Genomic DNA, 22,497 nt, shown 5'->3' on the forward strand with positions numbered 1-22,497 from the left:
ACCACCCAATATGCTACTATCTCTTTCTTTTGTTTTCTTCTTCACATAATCAATAGCCACATCATTAGAACTAGCTATTGTCTAATACCCTACCACATTAATAGCCATATAATTAGAACTAGCATTGTCTAATACCCACATCACCCAGCCAAAAGGTTGACAATTAGATTCCACCACCATGGCTACCTAAAGAAGATGACAATGGTGAATCTCAACAATAGAGCTTGAAATCCTTCATGATCAAGCCAATACTCTGTTTTTTTCTTTTTCTTTTTATTCTTTCTCACAAACCTATATGAGATTGTTCCCAAATCCATTTGTACAGATCTAGAAGTGAGGGTTTGTGGACTCTTTTGCTTTCTTTCCATTATTTTGATATATAAAAGAGAAAAATTAATGATGGGGGCTAGGATCTGGTGAGTTTGGTGGGGTTTTTTTTTTTTTTTTTTTTTTTTTTTTTTTTTTTTTTGTGTTGATGGGTGTTTGGCCAAGAAAACAACTGTGGGTAGAAGAGTTGTCTCAATGAATGGATTGTGTTGTCATCTTCTCCAATACTGGTGTTGGTGTTAAAACAATATAGGGGCTGTGAAATTTTTTATGCACCACCATGGGTGATTGTCCTGTGATTTCTTGTTGTTGGGTATACCGGAATAGGAGTTGGTGGTTGATGAGATTCACTGTTGTCATCTTCTCTAGGTGGTGGTGGAATCCGGTTGTGGCTAAGTATTTTGATTGTGGTCCTTTGATATTTTTTTGGGTTTAGAACATGATTTGGGAGCTTGAGGAAACAGACTCCGTTGAAGTCTTCCATTTGTGTTTAATAAATAATGTTCACAAGGCTTGATATGTTTGGTGAAGTATAGATTGGAGCATATAGGTTGGGACAAAAGATTTGGAGTCAAATTCAGCCACTTTATTACATTCGGTAACACTCCTTTATTTTCAAACAAATATAAGAAAGTACTAATACAAAATATCTATTATATTTTCTTTTAGGATAAAATGCAAAACTGATCTTCTAAATTTCTTTAGATTTCATTTCAATTCTCTAATTTTGCTTTTGTTCATTTCAGTCCTCTAACTTTCAAGTTTATTCAATTAAGGCTTTTCCATCAACTTTTGTTATATGTTGTGGTTAATTTTTCAATTTTATAAATTTTTCTTCAAATTTTTTAAATTAAAAAAATTCAATTAATGATTAAAAAATATTTTCTATTTTTTTTTTTTTTCAAAAACTTTTAACAAAAGTTAACGGAAATGCTTTAATTGAATAAATCTAAAATTTACAGGACTGAAATGAATGAAAGTAAAGTTAGAGAACTGAAATGAAATCTAAAGAACGTTAGAATGTCAGTTTTCATTTTAGCCTTTCTTTTATTACATACGCTAACACTTCTTTATTTTCAAACAAGTATAAGAAAGTACTAATACAAAATATCTATTATATTTTCTTGCAACAACTTTCAAGATAGTCTTCACTAAGCGATTCTGCCTTCCACGTCAAGAATTCCTGTCACATTAAGAATATTTATAAGCATATCATGTTAAAATGAAAATTTCTAGAATCTTGAATAAAGAAGCAATATTAGACAGAACAATTTCTTGCATAAGTAAATTGTATATATATTTTCGCCCAATAACTTTTGAATAATTTGTAGTCCCATTAGATTTTGAAATCAAGAAATAAAGACCAAAATTATTCAATAAATTTAAGTTGTCTATTTTTTTTTTAATTACGTGTAATATTTAACATATTTTGGCATCTAAGTATCTTGTGATTATGTATCGAATTATATAAATAGAGAGAGAGAGAGAGAACTTTGAAGCTACAATTTTCATATATGAATTCAGTACATGTAATTTTAGATGTAATAACCTCTCTCTTTTTTGTTTATTAGAAACAAACACGCAAAAAAGAGGAAAAGAGGTTCAAACCAGGGGCGGCATTACACACAACCCAGTGGTGGATCCAAGATTAGTTTTTAGGGAGAGTTAATAAGAAACATAAATTATACAAATTTTAAAACAAAAGAGAACTTAAAAATAAAAATGATATATACATACATATATATATATATATATATATCGATGCCACAAAAAAAAAATGAAAAAACGAAAAATAAAAACAAAAACTAAACTCAAAAAACTAAAACTGAAATACATAAAGTTTTACAATTGTTTTTATGATGTTTTATATTTTAAAATCATTGCATAACATCTTCATTATCAATCCTACAAATTACATCTCTTTTAACGTACATAGCCAAGCAATCATTCATCCATTGATCTCCCATTTGATTGATTTATTTCAAATTTATTAAAATTTAAATGGGCTTTTTCTAAGGTGTAAGATTAACAAATTTTTACTTTTGTTGTTGTGCTTTTTTTTTTTTTTTTAATTCCAGATTTTAGATAAAATTGGTTTGTTATTTAGCCTTTTTTTTTTTTTTTGTGTGTTTAAAAAGACCAAGATATTAATAAGATGATCATATTCAAACTTATTTCAATTGGACTTAAAAAAATAAAATAATAAAATTAAAAAAAAAAAAAAAAAACACATTGTATGTATATATTTTCGGCTAGTTGTAGTGGTTCATTTGAATCCCTTGGCTCCAAGCAAAGCCGCCCCTGACTTTACCTACTCTAAAAAAAAAATTATTTATAAAGTTTTTAATTTTTTTTTTACCCTTCTAAAATAAAATTTTGAAAACCCTGACCCTAATTCTTTTTTTTTTAAACAACCAATTGAAATTAACTTAAATATGATCATCTTAGTGCTATTTTCACAATATTTTTCACAATAATTTCACAATAAAAGTTAAGTGGTAAGTTGTAACTGGTTTTTATCTGAACTTGCAACTAACATAACTTTTTTACTTACCTTTAACCACTTGCCATCTAGATTTTGTTGTAAATTTTTTGTGAAAGTGTTGTGTCAATAACACTACTCTTAAAATATTTAATTTTATAAAAAAGAGAAAAACTATTACAAATTTGTGCTCATTCGTTAAAAAAATAAAAAAAATCTCTCTCGAACTTTGGCTTACTTTGGCATTGATAGTGGAATGAAGTTATTTTTCCCTGCACTTTTCTTCTACATCTGTGTTCTATTAAATGCATGATTAGTTATTTGACAAGAATGTATAATTAGTTATTTAATTCTATTTGTTTATGCATTCAATAGTTATTGTCTTACCGATCTTTAAACTATTAATAATTTCTTTAAATTATTGTAAAATATAGTTGTATTGTATACTAAATTGTATGAAAGTGGTATATAAAGAAAAATAAAATTAGTCAATTTATTTTTTGCATCCCTACCCACGAAAAATTCCTAGCTCAACCAATGTTGATCCCCTAGAAAAAAAATACTAGAGCTATTACTAGTTCTAACACAAAAGTACACTATAAACTTCATTTAAAAATTATGGTAACTTTTAAAGAAAGATGGGGCAGGTCATTTTACACACCACACACTCTCCAAAATCATAAATTGTAGCAATATGGTGTTCCCACAAGTTTCAATATATCTACAAGTTTTAAAGTATATCTAATTTACAACCTACAAGCTTTGGTATTAGCTGGATGGCTCTAACATTCATTCATTTCTTGTCCTGAGAGTAGCTCCAAGGAGTTGGGATAATAATAGAATGTTTTTCAATTCGTCACTTGCTGCCTGACAAATAATAAATCTAAGGTTTGAGTTTTCGATTAAATTTCATGGCATCTACGTATAATGAGACAAGAAGGGTAACGAAAGTCAGTGAGATTAGATTACACTCAATACATGTAGCAGTTCCTAATAAATAAATAAATAAATAAAAAAGAAAAAGAAGAAGAAGAAGAAGAAGAAGAAGAAGAAGTAACATAGCTTCACTAAACTTTGTTTGTTTTTTTCGCTTATTATATTGTACAAGTTTCATTATTATACTAAATAAATAAATCATAGTAATTTAATTGAATAAGTGACCCAGGCTTTAATCTCTACCTGTACCAAAAATTAATTGGTGTCTTGATAGATTCTCAAAAAAAAAAAAAAAAAATTGGTGTCTTGATCTAATAACAGAAAGCATAATCATTAGAGGTGTCAATATTTGACACGACCTGTGAACACGACATGAGTATTTGCGGGATAGGGTTGGGTCTTAGTGAGTTTGGGTCATAAATGGCTTGACATGAAAGCGGCACTATAAAAAATGAGTCATAAGCAGGTCAACTCGCGTGACTTATAATAGACACCTTTGACACGCCAATTTATTTGTGTCAACCCGAAATGACCCATTTAACACACGCTGTTTAATTCGTATAACAAATAAATATTCATTTTATTTTAGATTTATCAAATACCTTTTACATCCAACCTATATTTTAAAATTAAAAAGAAAAGTGAGTAATTACAAAAACTTATAAGTGATGTAATTGTAAATTGAAACTTTACAAATACTAGATCTCTAAACCCTACAAACCCTAAATCTCTAAACCTTTTTTATAATTTGTTAAACTATATTCTTTTGAACGTGGGTTCAAGACTTGAAGTGTATGCACTACGTTTGAGATGTAAATAACTTAATTCTATATAAATATTATATTTAATAATAAGCGGGTTGAAATGGGTTGTGTCATATTCATGTCAACCCAACACAACCCATTTATTAAGCGTATCAAGTGGATAGAGTTGTGTCAACCCATTTCATTAAAAAGTTAGGTTATGGTTGAAGGATCATGTCAAGTGGGTCAGGTTCGAGTTGAGGCATTTAGTTAAATACTCTACCTCAACACGACATGAACACAACACACTAATCTGAATTGACATTCTTAACAATCATCATAAGCGGTATCATAGGTTGAAATTTTATAAAATAAATAAATTATAGTAATTGTCTTTCCATGGCCCAAATTTCCCTCGCACGTTTCAATTAATTTTGAAATTCATAAAATATTATTCGAGAATAACTGTGAGGCTAAAAAATGAGATTAACAAAACCCGCAGGATCAAACAATTCTGGTTTAAATATCTTATAAATTTTCAACTTTAATTTTCTCTAAATTACTTAAGTGAAAGGAATATAAACTTTTATTATTTGTCACAAAAATATATAGGGAAAAATAACTTTTAGAATATATTAATAATGATTAAAAATAAAGAATTGATTGTAAGCTTATCTACCCAAATGTAAATAAAATTAAAATTAAATGAAAATCACAAATCCTTCCTTTTAGACACATAAATAAATAGTCATTAAAAAAGTTTAAAATATGTGCTATGTATCCAAAAGTTAGATCCTTTTGGATATATACCACTGTCAGTTTCTTTAAGACCTTTTCTCCTCTCTCCGTGTTAAAATACTTAGTATTCTCAAAAAAAAAAAAAAAAAAAAAAAAGTAAATAGTCATTAAACACATACAAATTCATGGACAAAAAAAGATTGAAAGAGAAATTCTTCGTTTTAGACATATAAAGTCTTACTGGGTCTAATTGTTCTTAGGACTTCAAGGTCGAGGTCTACGGGGGCCTGTGTAGCTTCTTCCCTTTCAACATTTTGATAAATGCAAGGGAACATACAACCAGCAATAAACACATGAAATGGCAATGTTCTGATCATGAGCGAATTGCAATGTTCCGTGCAATGTTCCATGCATTCTCTTTCAAACCTGTAGTCGCCATTAATATCTTTAAGTTTAGGAGATGAAAAGACACTTTTAGGGTCATTAAAAGATGGATGGAGATGTGGATAGAAATTCATAATGTCAATGGAGTGGGAAGGAAGGCTAGAAGGCAAAGGGTGATTAGCTTGTGCCACAGTAAGTGTAAGCATAACCCATGCCATTATAATCAAATCAGGACTCCACATGCTATTTCCCATATCTTGAGAGAACTTGAAAGTTGAATTCTAAAGAAAAATTCATAGACTTTGATCCTTATATGGTGAGTTTTAGAATAATGAGTTCTAAATTAGTTTTAAATTAAATATAGTTTTAAAGTGATTTTAACTCAGAAAAATGTTTTTTTTTTTTTTTTCCAATCCGAAAGTTTGATATAAAATGAAAAATATACAATAGAACCAAAAAGAAAATCATATTTACCAAGTGTTTCTTTGCAATATTTTAATATAAAATTATGATTATATGTGGTTTTGACATTTTTAATTAGGATCTTAGGGTCCGTTTAGTTGGGGGCGAAATAGGGAAGATAGAAAATAAATGAAAGAAAACTGAAAAAGAAAACTAATTTTATGGGTGTTTAGTTGGAAAGAAGATGATGATGGAAAATTGGTAGGGCCTATGTGTTTTTTCCCTTTGCCCACCAAAATTCTATCTCTACAATTTGGGGTGAAAATAGAAGGGAAAGGAAATCAATGTCTAAACTACCCTCCTCTCATCCTTTTAGGTAGGGGTGTCAATTCGAGTTAGTGTGTCGGGGTATGTATCATGTTGAGGTAGGGATATTCGATTAAATGCCTCAATCCAAACCTGACCCTTTTAATAATCATGTCATAACTCTTCAATCCTAACTCAACCTGTTAATGAAGTGGGTTGACATGACCCGACCCATTTAACACGCTTAATAAATGGGCCGTGTTGGGTTGACAAAAATGTGACACAACCCACTTAATATTAAATATAACATCTTTATAGAAAATAGTTCTTTACATCCCAGAAGTAATGCATGCATTTCATGTCTTCAACCCACATTTAAAATAACATAATTCAACAAAAATATAACATCTATATAGAAATAAGTTCTTTACACTCCAAAAGAAGTGCATACACTTCAATTCAAATTCAAAATAACATAGTTCAACAAAAATATAACATTCACATAACTTGCCAAGTGCTAAGTATTAATATTAAAAGAGTTTGTGCAAACAGTAGACTGATCATGATTAAGGTGTATAAAGTTTCAATTTCCAATTATATTACTCGTAAGTTTCTATAATTACTCACTTTTCTTTTTAAGTTTAAAATATAGGTTGGATATAAAAGGTATTTGATAAATCTAAAATAAAATAAAAATTTATTTGTTATACGAGTTAAACGGGTTGTGTTAAATATGTCATTTCAGGTTAACACAAATAAATTGGCGTGTCAAATGTATTTATTGCGGGTCACGCAAGTTGACCCGCTTATGACACGTTTCTTATCGTGTCACTCTCAGGTCAACCCGTTTATGACCCAAACTCACTAAGGCCCAACCCTAACACACAAAAACTTATGTCATGTTCATGTTGTATTTGCGGGTTGGGTCAAACATTGACACCCCTACTTTTAGGTGTTGGTCCTATTAATAGCTTCTTATTCTTATTCTTATTCTTATTCTTCTTCTTCTTCTTCTTCTTCTTCTTCTTCTTCTTCTTCTTCTTCTTCTCTCTCTCTCTCTCTCTCTCTCTCTCTCTCTCTCTCTCTCTCTCTCTCTCTCTCTCTCGGAGGTGTAATTGACTTGTTGGTTGCTTTTTATTTTTTTCCTTGCTTTCCTCTCTCTCTCTCTCTCGAAGGTGTAATTGACTTGTTGGTTGCTTTTTTTTTTTTTTCCTTGCTTCCTAGGCATGATACAGCATATAGTTGTGCGGGTGTTTTTTTTTTTTTTTTTTTATACTTTTTTTGGTATGATTTTTTTTAAAATAAATTTGGGTGATTGCCTTTTCTTTTTTTTTTAATCTTTTTTTTTTTTTAATTAGGCATCATTTTCAACAAGAGCATATGAGCAAGGTTGTGAAACACGGACCAAACCTATGGTCTGACCGAATTAACTGAAAAACCGTTCATCAATACGGGTTTTTAACTCTCAAGAACCGGCCTATACAAGAAAAGCAGTGAACTGTGCAAACCGTGGTCGAACCTCCCGGGTTTGAAAACTGTTGACGGTTCTTGCGATTCAGATCTGGATTTTATTTTTGATACTTATCACCATTGTTGATGCTTCAAACTACCGTGAGATGTTGTTAGACCTTTAGATCGCATCGCCTCTCTTCTTCTTCTCTGTCTCACTCATGCTTTCTCTCTCATTTTTCTGCGTTTTTTGCCTTTTGCTGTTTCTGTTTCTGTATCTGGACTCTGGAGTTGCTTTGCAGATGCTGGAGATGGTGAAGTAATGCTTGGTTGTCATCTACTAACTGACCAACCACTTTCTTCTTGGGTTTTGTTTTGTATTTAAGTTGTTATTTAATGAGTAGACTTCTTCTTCTTCTTTTCTAAGCTTTTTCTTTTTAAGTCTTTTATCTTTTTGTTTTCCACTTTTATATTTCATTGGAAAGTTGACTGTTCAAATGGGCTTGAGCATCCAGGCATGGGCTAGTTTAATTTGTGCTTAAGGCATGGGCTTAAATTAATTATGATATCATCACGGTTCAATTTCGGTTCGACCTTAAAAATCTTAAATCTTTTCTTTTTCAGTTCATTGAACGATCCGGATTTAAAAACCATGCACATGAGTAAATTTATAAAAACTCATTTTTTTTCATCCTTCTATTTTTTCATTCCCAACCAAACATAAATAAGAGAAACTAAAATCTCTTCTATCCTTATATTTTTCTATCTATTCCTTATTTTCTATTCTCTCACTATTCCACTCTTCCAATCAAACAAGCCCTTAGTATTGACATATTTCATGCCAAATTATTTGCATTTCCCTGCTATAATTTATAACGTAGTTTAACGCGGTGACTTTTGGATTCCTCGTAATCGAACAAATGTGGGTAAATCATGTTAGTTATTGGCCAGAGGTTATGAATTTTATTTTTTATCTTTTATTTACAAGCTTATGACTCCAAGGGCAAAGGAAGGGAATCTGGAGGGGACAATAGCACCCTTTCCAAGGAAAAGAAGTAAACCTCGTCATTATTGTAAATTTATGGTTTGCACTCTTTAATAAAAACCATGTGGCTCTCCTCCATTTTGTTAATATTATTTTATTAGTTTTTTCAATAAGAGAATATGAATTTCGCAAACAATTAGTTGCATCTCTTAAAAGAGTATTTTCATTTTCATTTAAAATTTATAAAACCATTTCTTATTAACTCAAAATAACATATATTAAAATACATTCCAAAATACCATGGGTTAATCATTTTTTTTATTAACTCAAAATAGCATATGTTTTTTTTTTTTGAGAAATAAAATAGCATATGTTAGAATTTATAAAATTGTTTCCTATTAAACATAAAATAGAATTAAATTCAATTAAAAATATATATTAGAAAAATGACATATAAAATTGTGATCTCTCAAAAGCTTATATCACATAATATCAAAAGGTTAACTAATGAAACTTTAGGTCAAAATTGGTCCGGCGTGTGGGTTAGTTTAACTGGATCTTTGCTATTCCATGCCAAATTTTCTAGTATTTTCTGACTATCATTTATAATAATATATTCTACACATTTGTGGGTTGTAACAAGGAGGTTTATTTCTTTCCTTGGAGAGGGTGTCATTGCCCCGTTTACCTTCCCTTCCATTGCTCTTGAAGTCACAAGCTTGTAAATAATTAAAAATTAAAATTCATGATCCCTAACCAATAACAAACATGGCTTAATTATATTTGTTTGGATTCAAGAAATCCAAAAGTCATTATTCCAAAATAGCTCTTTTTTAAAATAATTTTTTTATTAAATAAAACTGTTCATTTATCAAATTTCATTTTTAATTTAAAATAATTTCAACCCTTTCAACTCTTTCCTTTGCCCTTAGAGTCACAGAATGGTAAATAACTCAAAATATAATGCATGACCGCTAGTTACAGTCATAACTTAGCCAAATTTTATTTAGTTTCAATTATATATATATATATATATATATATTTGTTGGTAATCCGAGCAAAATATGATATGATATTTTCCTCTTTTATTTCTTTCACTAAATATGAAATTTGATTAGTAAGTATTAAATTATGATTGTGTGTATATAAAACTAAATATTCTATCATTAGGCATTTATTATGATTGTGTTTGTATATATAAAACTATATATTCTTCAATTTAGAGAAAATATGATGTCTAAATTCAATTAAATATATATATTAAAAAAATGACATGTAAAATTGTGAGGTCTCAAAAGTTTATGTAACATAATATCAAAAGGTCAACAATTGAAACTTTAGATCAAACTCGATCAAGCATGTGGGTTAATTTTTTACTGGATCTTTGCTCTTTGCTCACCCTTAACTTTTCTACTACGTGAGTTCTATTTTTTTTTTTTTTGATGTGTGTGAGTTCTATTTAACTCAACTAATAAAGTCATTTGACATCGAATAAAGTATTTAGGGTTCAATTTATACTTGAACCAAAAATTAATTGGTGTTTAACTTCTTTTTTTCTTTTTTTTTTTTTTTTTGAGAAAGAGTTGTTTATCTTGTTGACAGAGAACGATTACCAAAAAGCTGAAGCCATAGATTAGACATACTAGTTTGTATGTGTGTAGTATCAAGTCTTCCTAAAAGTCTCTATTATAAAGTGGATATTTTCTTTAAATCAAAATATTTTTTTTAAAAATAAAATTATATTGACAAGATGAACTGGCATTGACATTATATTTTTAACTTAAAATTATTTGCCCCTTTCAACTCTTTCCTTTGCCCTTGGAGTCACAAAATAGTAAATAATTAAAAATATAATTCATGACCCTAGCGAGCCACAAACATTACTCAACAAAATTTTACTTTGGTTTCAAGGTTTCTCATAAGTCTACCTAAGTTATTTAATAAATGTAAGTTGCCCATACTGTTTAATTGGGCGTTAAAATTTACTTTTATTTTTATTTTTTATTATTACATTTAAGTATCATGTATCTAACGGATGGTTTCAAAAAGGATCGCCCAGGCCATCACACGTGTCTCTCTTTTAGAACTTAGAAGCTAGAGCTCGTGGCTTTGTATTTTGGGATGTTTTTAGTGTATTTGAATGAATCTATTTCTATTTCTATTAAATCATGCTTTGAGCTTAATTCCGTTTATATTTTTTAAAATAATTATACGTGGATATAGTGTTTTTGTTACCTACACTATATGATGGGAATCTAGGGGGGTCAATGACATCCTCTCCAAGGAAAAGAAGTAAACTTTTGTTAATTTATGATTTGCCCCTTTAAGAAAAACGATGGGTCTCTCCTCCATTTTGTTGATATTATTTTATTAGTTTATTTCAATGAGATTATATGAATTTTACAAACAATAAGTTGCATTTCTTAAAAGAGTATTTTCTTTTAAAATTTATAAAATCATTTCCTATTGACTCAAAACCACAAAGTAAAATTCATTCCAAAATACATGTGTGGGGAGTGAATTCAATTTTGGGCTGAGGCCCAAAGGACTTGAAAGCTCATATTAGAAAGGACGGGCTAGACCATCTCTATGAATCACAAAGGGAAGTGTCCCCCCTCCCCCAAGATAATTTCCAAGGAGTTCTAGATATGGCACCGACATTAAAACTCTCATTCAAGGTAATAAACACGAGTAACCTTGGAGAATACAAATGAGTGATCCCGAAGAACCAATTTTATTTTCTTAAATCGAGGTATCATTCTCACTATGTATACCTTGAGAAACCTCCTAAGAGGATAAGGATCACAGAGCCTGCGCATTAATGAGAAGTTCTCCACCTAATTTCTACCACATTAAATATATATAGGACAACTTGAACAATACAAACACCCCTCAAAAGTCCTGTTTCAAGATAAGAATGGAGGGGAAACCAATAAAAAAGGGAAAATATTCCAAAAAGATCCAGCTAGAGGTAAGCCAGCTGGAGGGATAAGGAAAGGAGAAGGCTTATAAAAAAGGAGGGGATGACAACAAAGAAGGGGGCCATGAGAAAAAAAGAGACCAAGTAAGAGAGAACAAAAATAGGAGATGAGATATTCCTTTATCTTTGAGTCCCAGTACAACGAGAAATGAGTGTAATGGTTGTTGCTAGTAATATTAATACAACCCTGCTTCCATAAATTAGTTTTTTGAGCTTCCCATTGTGGAGTTTTCACCTTATTCATTAGATAAATAAATTGTGCTAATCAGTCCTTTAACTAGGAATTTCCCTTAAAGGTTTTCAGATTCCTTTTAATAATTTCTAACCCCCACATAATCATTTCTTATTAGCCCAAAATACCATATATTTAAATTTATAAAATCATTTCTTATTAACTTAAAAATACCATACATTCAAATTTATAAAATAAATTTATTATTAAATATAACGTAGAATTTAAATTCAATAAGAAAAAATGTATATTAAAAAAATGATATGTAAAATTATGAAATCTCAAAAACTTATGTGGCATAATATCAAAAGGTCACTTTATGTGACTTAAATTCGAACTCGATCAAGTGCATGTGTTAATTTAACTAGATCTTTGCTAGTTCCTCATCCTTAACTTTCCTACTTTGTGGGTTTCAATTAACTCAATTGGTAAAATAAATTATTAATTATCGTCAAATAAGAGATCTGAGATTCAATTTTCACCTATACAAAAAATTAATAATAGCCATTAAAAAAAAAAAACATTAATTATACTCATTGTAAGGACACGATTCGTAACAACTCGTAACAGTGTTGGGTTCATACGTAAAAAGGCCCAAACAATATTATTTGTAGAGCGTGGGTTTGAAAGGCTAGACCTTGGTCACCAGACGGTGGGTTTTTCGTAGTGTTCATACATGGTTAAGTCGTTTTTGTCCTAGGAGTCTTTCTCCTGGAGGCGGGCTGGGAGGCTCTGGTTTTTGGCAATTTTTCCCAGCCCCTTTTCTGGATTCCTTCATTTTCCTTTTATACTCGCATGTGTTTCTTATCCTTCGTCCACGTGTATGATCGACTTTTCCCAGACTGATACTTGTCCCATCAGCCCATACCCAGAGTGGTTGGGGGTGGTTGTAAAAGTTGAAGAGTATGGCTCTGTCAAGTGCAGAGTATTGAATGGTAGTAAGAGCAGTTTTCTCTGGTCGTTATACTTTCCAGTGCATCCTTCTCTATTGACCTAGATATTTTAGATTTTCTTCCAAGATGGTCCTGTACCGTTTTTGCTCTTCTTTTCTGATGAGACCTTGGACATGCTGAGGACCGAATCGTCTTCAGCCGTATTCCAAGGCTATTTTGTACTTGTATTATCGAGCCTGGATCATAACCTTCCTCGACTTGGGCCTTTGGACTCCAACGAATGAATGGACCTGGCCCACAAACTATTGGGCCCCACACTCATGTTGTCAGCCCAAATAACTTTAAAATGAGTTCAAAAAATGTTGGGCCCAAAGCAAAAACTTCAAATACAATGAGAGGGGCCCAAGGTTTCATTCCAAGATTTCCAAAGGTTATCGAAATGACTCTTTGAGCCTTACACTTGTCACGTAAATATCGATCATGCCACTGACCTACAAAAAGGTTTGCGAAATCCCAGTTCTTTTAGCCGACCTCTGTGACTCTCTCTCTTTCTCTCTCTCTCTCTGTGCAATGGCGAAAGGTGACGATGCATTGAGGAGGAAGAGAAACAAAGCCAACAGGAAGAAGGAGAGGGACTCTTCGGCTAAGGTCTCTTCTCGGGTCGCTGCCATCATCGCCTCCAAGAAGCGCCGCAAGTCAGGCAAACGCCGCATGTGTGAGGTACCTTCTTTTTCGCTTCTTGTTGTGTTTTGGTAACTGGGTTCTGGAGTTTGGGGTTTTTGGTTATGTGGGTCTGTTTGGTTGCTGAGAAATATGTTGGAAAAAGATGGAAACTTGATTGAACTTGGTCTTGTTGTTTGAAGATTGGTATTTTTAGATGATTTTCTATTATGGGCATTGGGTTTTGCAGCATGTTTTCATTAATATGCTCTGTTTGGAAGATGAGGGATCCTGGAAAAGAAAAATAATTGAAAAAATTGGTCTTTGATTTTGAAGTTTTTTTTTTTTTAAATGAATTTTATTCAAATGGGTTAGGAAGCAATGATTCATTAAATAGATATATTAAATGGAAATAGAAGACTAATGAGTAATGAAACTCGAGAACTTTTTTTTTTTGGGGTTCTTTTAAAGATTCTTAGTTGGTTTTTTGTATGTAATTTAGTTACATTATGGCTTTGCTAATGGCACTTGGACAATGCCTTTGTTTCTATGATATATGGCTGCGTCTATCACGAGAATTTGGTTGTATGTGGAAGCACATATGCTCTGATTGGTTTAGTGAAAAAATATTATGGAAAGTAAATTAAGATTTTGAACTATACGGTTTCAATTTTGGGCAGTGTTGGTAAAAGCGCGCTTAAGCTCAAATAGCGAAGCCCCAAGGCTCCAGCACTATTTGCCTCAAAAGCTAGGCTCATTCTTTTTTTTTTTTTTTTTTTTTTAGATAACTTTAAAAATATTATTAATTAAAGTGCCACACCGAGTACGTTGGGGATGTACTATGGGGCCACAACTTAGGAACCAAAATTACAATGATCAAGAAAAACAGGAAGGGAAGAACAAGAAAAATGAAGAAGGACCACACTCCACTCAAAGAGAGTGTGCAAGAAAAAAGATTTAATCTCTAGCAAAGAACATTCACAACCCTCAAAGCTTCTAGCATTCCTATCATGCCAAATGCACCATATCAAACAATGAGGCACTAATCTAGGCTCATTCAAAGAAGCACGCTTTAGGTGCGATTTTTTGCACTTTTTCAAAAAGCTCAAAGTGCACCTTTTGGCGCTTTTTTATATATATTTTTTTAAAAATAAAACTAAATAAAAACTATAGGATCTTGACATTATTGATATAAACTATCGATTTGACATATTTTTAGTGTAACTTATATATATATGTGTGTGTGTATATTTATTTATTTATTTTGAGTGTAACTTGTCCTGAAACCCACAACCTCCCAGTTCTTCTCTATTTTTATTTCTAATTTTTTCTTGATTTCTTCTCCTTGAAACAGTAACCCACTCAGCTTCTTCTTCATATTCTAATTTTTACCCTTTTGGATATCTGCTTGGTACCAATTACCATATTGCTATGTCCTCATATTCTTAGGTCATTCATGGAAAAAAAAAGTATGATATAATATATTTGTGGTAATGGTTTAGTTACTTTAGTGGTTGATGTTGAACATAGCAAACTAATTCTTATAGACTTATAGTCATTAAGTGATTAAATTATTAACTAATATTACTAATTAGTCATAGGGAATTATGGATATTGGAGATTTAAGAAAGGATATTACAAGGAAGTACTCATATCTAGTTGATCCAAAAATAAAATAAAATAACTTGACTTGCAATTTTTGTGTTAAAATTGCAAAAGTAGGGCTCTAAATGTTACATGAATTATATAAAAAATTTTATTTCAATTTATATGATAATTTGATTGTTGCATTTCTCATTAATAATTATTTTTAAATTTTTATAAAAATGTGCACTTCACTTCAATCAGGCTTGCGCTTAAGTGCGCCCCTCGCTTTTACCAACACTGATTTAGGGTCCCAAAACAGACAACCGTATGGCCTAGTTGGCTGTGGTTTTTTCAGAGTTTAATAACAACAATAAGAAACTTTTCATCTAAAACAAGTTAGTTTATCTAGCTACCAAAAAGATGGTAGTTTTTCTCTGATTTTGAGTTATATGAAATGAGAATTTTTACAAAAGAGATGCTGTGTTTTATGTTTATCTGGTTTCCAATAAATAAATATATATATTTTTATATTAAGGTGAATGATGTGTGAATCAAGGAATTGCCTGAAAATACATATTTATTTGGAATTAAGTACTAGTGATAGCTGAAAATAAAATTTTTGGTTACACTTGTTCTCTAATGGAATTTGTTGCTTTGGATTACACAGGCATCTTTGGTCTTTGTGAAAATTTCCAATTTCATATTGTCCATAAAATTCTTGCAATTATGTGATTTAGATCTTTGCACATTAGATTCACTGAAGCTGTGGAAAATTAAGAAAATGTGCTCTTTATTTTGTCTTATGATCTGATATGGCTAATATTAATTTATGCAAGTCTTTGTGATTATTTTGTTCATTTCCCAAGTCAATTATCATATATGATGACTCTGTGTTGACATTACTATCCTGACATTACAGGGGATGTGCTTTACCCTTCCTACTCCTGAGGATCCTTTCAACAACAGGCATGATAAAAAGAATTTTAAAAGAAAGGGACGCAAGAACAAAATTCCTTCCCAAGAGGATGAGGAGGATTTTGTTAAAGGGAAGGGTGTTGCACTGGGGAACGAAAAGCAACCTAGCAATCTAGAAAATGAGAATGTGAAGGTTGTGGATTTCATGGATGATGAAGAAGGTTTAGTGATTTCTGTTAATGATATGGGACAGAAATGTCTTGTTGACCCGGAAGAAAAGGTTCAAGTGATTGAGAAGGAAGGTAAACATGGTCAAGATAGGTGGGCCTTTGAAAACTCAACTCCATCAAAGTTTCTTTTTATGTGCTTGAATTCAATAGAAAATGCATTGCGGCATGATGGTACCTACATTAGTGAAGAGGAAAAGCCTCTATTTGTTAATGATTGGGGAGTTGAGTTCTGGAAATGTTATTCAGCTGGGAAGGATGTTTTGGAGACAAGTGGAGCTTGTTCTTCCATAGAGCAAATTGCTTGGATTGTTTCCATTGCTGCTGACACGATTGCAAGAAAGGAGAAAGAAGGTCAATCTTTTGCCAGTCCCTTTCTCTTATTCCTTGTACCATCCCAGGAGAAAGCTGCTAAGGTTTGTGAATATATATATATATATATATATATATATATATTCTTTACTATTCTCAACCTTAACTGTTATCCTCTTCTCTTACTGCCCAATGGACTTTTTTGGTTTGAGTCATAAATATTTTCTTTAACTCTCTAGTCAATACCTTAATTTGGGGGTGCTTGGAAATTCTATCATTTGTTAGTCTTATAGACATTGTAAATGCTTAAATGAAAGGGTGTTTTGCCTTTGTCTTTCTGCCTTAATAATACTCTCCATCTGCAGGAAAATTTTGATAAGCTCTAAAAGCTACAAAATTCAAATGATCTTATCTCATTTATATGGAATAATAAGGAAACTAATTTGCATTTGCCTGTGGGGTATGTAGCGTATGAAGCCATTATTTATTTTTTGGTGATATATTCTTTGTCTTCCAATATTATGTGCAGGTTCGCTCAATCTGCAAGCCTTTGAAGGCTCTTGGAATACATACTGTGAGTATACATCCAGGTGCATCCTTGGATCACCAGATTCAAGGGTAAGTATGGAATTGGCATCTGTGTTTTTATAATGTAAAGTGGTGATGAGATCATTAAAAGGTAGCTTATGCTTGCATTTGGTAATATTTTGCATGTTCGCATAATCACAACCCACTTTCTATTGCAAGTGGATGTTCTTTTAATCAAACATAAGCTGTGTTTGTATGCGTGCACCATTTAGGCATGCACTTGTGCCTAACTGCATGGGTGTACTTGTTTATTTATGTATGTATGTATGTACATAGTTTTTAATTTTATGCCACTGTTACACACCCAATGTGCACTGCTGTAACAGTCTTCTTGTTTAAAAACTGTAAGTTTTTCTCTTCCTTTTCATTAAAAGTTTATTTTGTATTTGACAGTTTAAAGAGCTGTGAGCCTGAGTTCCTTGTGTCTACACCTGAGAGGCTACTGGAGCTTGTTACATCTAAGGCCATTGATATATCTGGTGTCTCCTTGTTGGTAATTTTTTTTTGTTGAATATGTAGTAGATATGAAAATAAGTTTCCTTTTTTACTCCCCTTGTATGTGTTTTCACCTGTGATGATTATTTTACTGTTTTTTAGTTACCAGCTTGTCCCTTGTATAATAAATCAAAATGGTAATTTAGGCTTAGTTATAATATTGAAGTATCTTTATTATTACAGATTCATCTGAAAAGCTTGTCTATGGCATTTCTTATGTGGAATTTAATGTTTTGGATGGGTGACATGCAAATGTTAACCATGTTTGCTTGTGACCATCTGCGCAGATACTTCTACAAGCAACTCATCCAGTAATTTATTCCAGTTCTGTTTACCATGCTTCATTGATACTTGTCCAAATTCACAGTTTTTCTAATTCTATAAATGTATCCACAACTCCATGAACTAAAGTCACCTCAAATGTCAGGATTGAAATTTTTTTAGTCTTGATGAATTAGGAATATGATTATACACAGAAACAAGTGAAGGTTTTGGGTCATACAACTCTTTTAGAATGAAAGATTCCTTCTCTAGTGCTTGTGTGACTGAAATTGATTAAGTCAGTGATGTGGTTTCCAATATAACTGAGTGTGTTCCTGTGTATGTTTTGATGATCCTCATGCTATCCAGGATCTTTTCAAGATTCTTTGTATCTTTGTTTCCATTTTATGTTTTATACATACCCCATCCATTTTTCTGCCTTTTTTTTTTAGTTGATGAGCCTTTGAATGATTGCTGTATGATATATGAATTGTTCTTAAATAGTTGGCAAAATAATGTCTTCTGTTACTATAATAAAGCCCTTGATTATAATGGGAATGCTACTTCAAGCTTGGTCTTCAATTTCTAATTTAATGTTGTGATGATTGTACAGGTTGTTGATGGGCTCAAACCTCTTTCAAATGGAGGTTTTTCTGATATGATAAAATCAATTAGGAAATCTATATTGGGAAATCCCCTTACTGTGGTTTTTGATGATTGTTTTAGCCATACCTCTGTTCCATTGGTTCAAAATCTTCTGTTGGGATCAGCTTTCAGATTATCTCTTAATGATGCCATTACCAGTCTAAGTTCATGCATTATCCAGTCTGTGAATGTATGCGCCTCGGAAGAAGAAAAACTATCAAAGGTATGTTTGTGTTTCCATCAGTATAATCTGCAAGAATTCTTATATTGCACAGATAAAAGTTCCTGAAAGAAAATCTCCTTTTCAAGGGACTTCATTGTTTGCTTTCGCTAGATGGAATTAGAATGAGACATTTCTCCTTATTCTCATAATGCTTGTTTTACTTATATATTCTATTATGTCATATCAGATACTATATAATAAAAGTTGTCTTGATTAGTTGTGGTTGAGCTAAGCAAAGTCTAAAATGCACTTTACACCCTGAAGTTTGGGGTCACTTCTTGATTGGTCCCTTCACTTTCAAAACTTGCAGTTTACACCATCAACTATTACCTCTTTTCATTAACTCATCCTAAAACGTCATTTTTCTTTAGGTAAGAAAAAGTATTATTAAAGGACTACTTTATGCAAGAAAACATAAAGCAGTCAAAGATTACCAAAAAAAAAAAAAAAAATGAAAAATATATACAAGAAAAAAGTGAATCAACAAACATCAGGAGAGATTCGCTAGTTGTGAGTCCCCAAACCCAAGACCAATCAAACAAGGTGCTAACAAAGGAGGCAAGACTGATTTTCTGAGCTCTCCACATCCTCAAAAGTATTATTATGGTGCTTCTTCCAAATAAACCACATCAAACACAACGGAGTCAAATTCCAAATGTCAAGTGTTCCCCAACCAATTCTTCCATCCAAAAATAAGATATATCACCTTGGTAAAACCCAAGAAATACTAAAAGATTTGAGGACAAAATGCCACAACTAATATGCCTTCTTGTGGTGGATCATTAAATGATCCCTGGTCTCTCCACTACACCTACACATACAACACCAATCTACAATAGGGAAAACGCTTCTCCTCAACTTATTACTAGTGAGTATCTTCCCCCAAGCTGCAGTTCAAACAAAGAATGAAACCTGTCTGGATACCATGACCCCCCATATACCTTTCCAAGGGAAAATAACCTAAGAGGAACCTCTTAATGCATTATAATATGAGCGAATATCAAACATTGTTTGGTCAGAAAATTGACATCATTGTAATAGGTGAGATTGTAAGTTTTGAAGGTTGAGGAACCAATTTAGAAGTAGACCCAAACTTAGAGGGTGTGGTGTAAAGTGTATTTTAGCCAAAAATAAATCAGCAAACATTTTAAATTTGTTTCATGGAGAAATAGCATTTTATTCCATCTTACATTCTGTTGGGCAATAGGACAATGGTTCCTTGAAATGGCATCTTCTTACAATCATTGATTTTTGCAGTGCATCCGAATTCTGGACGAAGCTTATTGCAATAAACTCTACTCTCAGCCTTTGAAGGTGCTATATATATGTGATAAAGGTAGCAAGCTCCGTGAGTTAGTCACTGCTCTCAAAGTCAAGGATTATTCCATATCAACTGGTCCATCATGTACCATATCAAATTTTGAAAACAGGTGAACGGAAAATCCTGTTCTTCTTCTTCTTCTTCTTCTTATTATTATTATAATTTTTGATAAGTAAACCCTGCTCGTATTTGCCTGTTGAAAATATAAATTCTTGTTTTGAAATGCTCCTGTGATTTGTTCATGCATCTTAGTTTGGTTAGAGAAATTTGCTTAAGTCAAGCCTTATCAATCTTCATAATAATTTTTTGATCTTTTCGTCTTATTTTGGTTACATGTTGTAAACTGTAAGGCTTGTAGATAAAAGGTAGAAATTTTTATAGTGAATGTATTGGAAAATTTAAAGGGAAATTACAAAAACTGACCTAGAATTTATGCACTGTTTCAGATTTAGGTTTGAGGTAGTTAATTTTTTCAAATAATGTCCCAAACTTATGAAACCATTTCAATTTGAAGCCTCCATTCATCTATGCTATTCTGAGCAATAACAGAGCAGAAAAATACTGAATACCTTCACCTAGGTAACTAGTTTTTTTTTTTTTGTTATAGAAGATTCATTCACTTTCTTACTCTAAGCAAAACTCTCTCTTTCTTATCAGATCTTTCTCTAAACCCTCTGTGTTCAATGGCTGCCAAATTGATTTATGAACATACCATAGGTGAAACACAGAATTTTATCAATGGCTTCATGCTTTTCAGTAATTTGTTATTGCCCAAAATAATGGAGATGGATGGAAGCTTCAAACTGAAGTGATTTCATAGTTTGGGACTTTAATTGACAAAATTAAAAACTTGGGAATGTGTATTATCTCAGCCATTTTTATGTAATATCCCCCCAAATTCAAATATCTTATTTAGGACAACACTGATAAGTGGAATACTGCTATTTACCATGACTTGTTAAAAAATGGTTGGCTAAAAGGCTGCAAGTGAGCAGTTGTGGGGTTTGGATTTTTATTTTTCTGAGGCAAAAAAAGAACTAAGTTTTGGGTCTTGAACTTAATGTGCCACAAATAATCTACTTCTTTTCAAAAAGGTTTTAGGGTGGTAGACTTGAAGGGTCAATGGTGTTGAGAGGAACAAGGGTGTGGAAGTGGGGTTTTGTATACTAAAGAAAGGTTTTCAGCAAATGGAATATTCTACTAGTAAGAATTAAAGAGATGAATGTGTCATTTTAGAGAAGGATGTTTTAACTTCAGGCCTCATACCACTTCTACGGTAGGTTGCATCCCAGGATTCTTCAGATCCTCACCTTAAATTGTAATAGAGAATGGAGCTTTCCATGTTACATTCAAATATACCTATACTCCAAACAAAATTTTTCAGCTGTAGAAGTTTAATTACAGTTATCTATTCTTTCAGTTACAAAATCTGATGCTTAGAACTATTCTGCACATATAAATAATGTCTTAATTGTGTACTCTTGATTTTGACAGCAAAAAGAAACCTCCAGTCTCTATGATCAATGTTGATCAGATAAGTACTGCTAATTTAGAGGAGTATGAGATTGTAATAATACCAAGTTTTGAACTACCAATAGAGAGTTATGTGCATGTTCTTACGAAGATGGCCCGCCACACCGTCAATGGCACGTTGCACAGCTTTGTAACTAAAGAAAACTCTGCGCTTGCTGGACCATTGATTGAAATCCTTGAACAATGTGGGCAGGCAGTGCCTGAAGCTTTAAGATACTTGTAGCTTACATCATCCACGTGGCAACAATGAAAGTTGGATATGCTTTTATCACTGAGTCATTCTTTCAAGGTCCCACGTTATCTTTACCACAAGCATAAAATTGCTTTGTCTGTTCATTTAGTGTCTGCCTGACTACTTTTGCAGCAGTTGATGAGAGTATTAGAGTGTCATGTTCTCATATGATTTTGAACTAAGGCAGAGGTCAATTTTGAGTCTTGATAGATGGTATAGGAAATTAGCAATCTCTCAAATCTCAATTATCAGTGTATTGAAGAGCCTTGGTTTTGTTGATTACCAAAGGATAATGTCACAAAGTTTTGGTCTTTGAGGATAATCATGAAGCAATGTATATTCTCTTATGCCCAAAATGTCATTTCTCCCGATTCTATTCTTCAAGTTGAGACATTAATAGTGCTTTTCTCAAATCTGACTTTGACAAGAATATTAACAATTCCAAACGTATAATAGGTAAAAAAGAATTTGAATGCGCTGTAACTTAAAAGTAGGAGAAAATACAAACAGCAATTAATGCGACTATGCCATAAGAACCAAATCAAACTATCTTTCAAAATCTGAACATGGTCACCTAAAGCTGCATAAGATCCTACTTCTGTGTATTCTTGATCCTTATTTTGGAAGCAATTAACTATAGA

The 22,497-nt window shown here is 32.0% G+C and overlaps 1 protein-coding gene across 1 annotated transcript; it reads left to right on the forward strand.

Annotated features, from left to right (window-relative positions):
* Positions 1-13,358: 13,358 nt before the first annotated feature.
* LOC115987173 (DEAD-box ATP-dependent RNA helicase 5) lies at positions 13,359-22,212 on the forward strand. The gene is made up of 7 exons (XM_031110671.1): positions 13,359-13,577; positions 16,024-16,662; positions 17,088-17,176; positions 17,540-17,639; positions 18,516-18,770; positions 20,028-20,200; positions 21,586-22,212. Exons 1-7 carry the CDS (start codon positions 13,428-13,430, stop codon positions 21,845-21,847), a joined length of 1,668 nt encoding a protein of 555 aa, XP_030966531.1. The 5' UTR covers positions 13,359-13,427; the 3' UTR covers positions 21,848-22,212.
* The last annotated feature ends 285 nt before the right edge of the window (positions 22,213-22,497 follow it).

The sequence above is a fragment of the Quercus lobata genome, chromosome 4, assembly GCF_001633185.2.
Source record: "Quercus lobata isolate SW786 chromosome 4, ValleyOak3.0 Primary Assembly, whole genome shotgun sequence".
Taxonomy (NCBI): domain Eukaryota; kingdom Viridiplantae; phylum Streptophyta; class Magnoliopsida; order Fagales; family Fagaceae; genus Quercus; species Quercus lobata.

Coding starts and splice junctions, on each gene's coding strand:
- LOC115987173 (XM_031110671.1), top strand. CDS start 13,428: ATGGCGAAAGGTGACGATGCATTGAGGAGGAAGAGAAACAAAGCCAAC. Junction 17,177..17,539: donor TTGGATCACCAGATTCAAGG/GTAAGTATGGAA, acceptor TGTATTTGACAG/TTTAAAGAGCTGTGAGCCTG. Junction 17,640..18,515: donor TATCTGGTGTCTCCTTGTTG/GTAATTTTTTTT, acceptor ATGATTGTACAG/GTTGTTGATGGGCTCAAACC.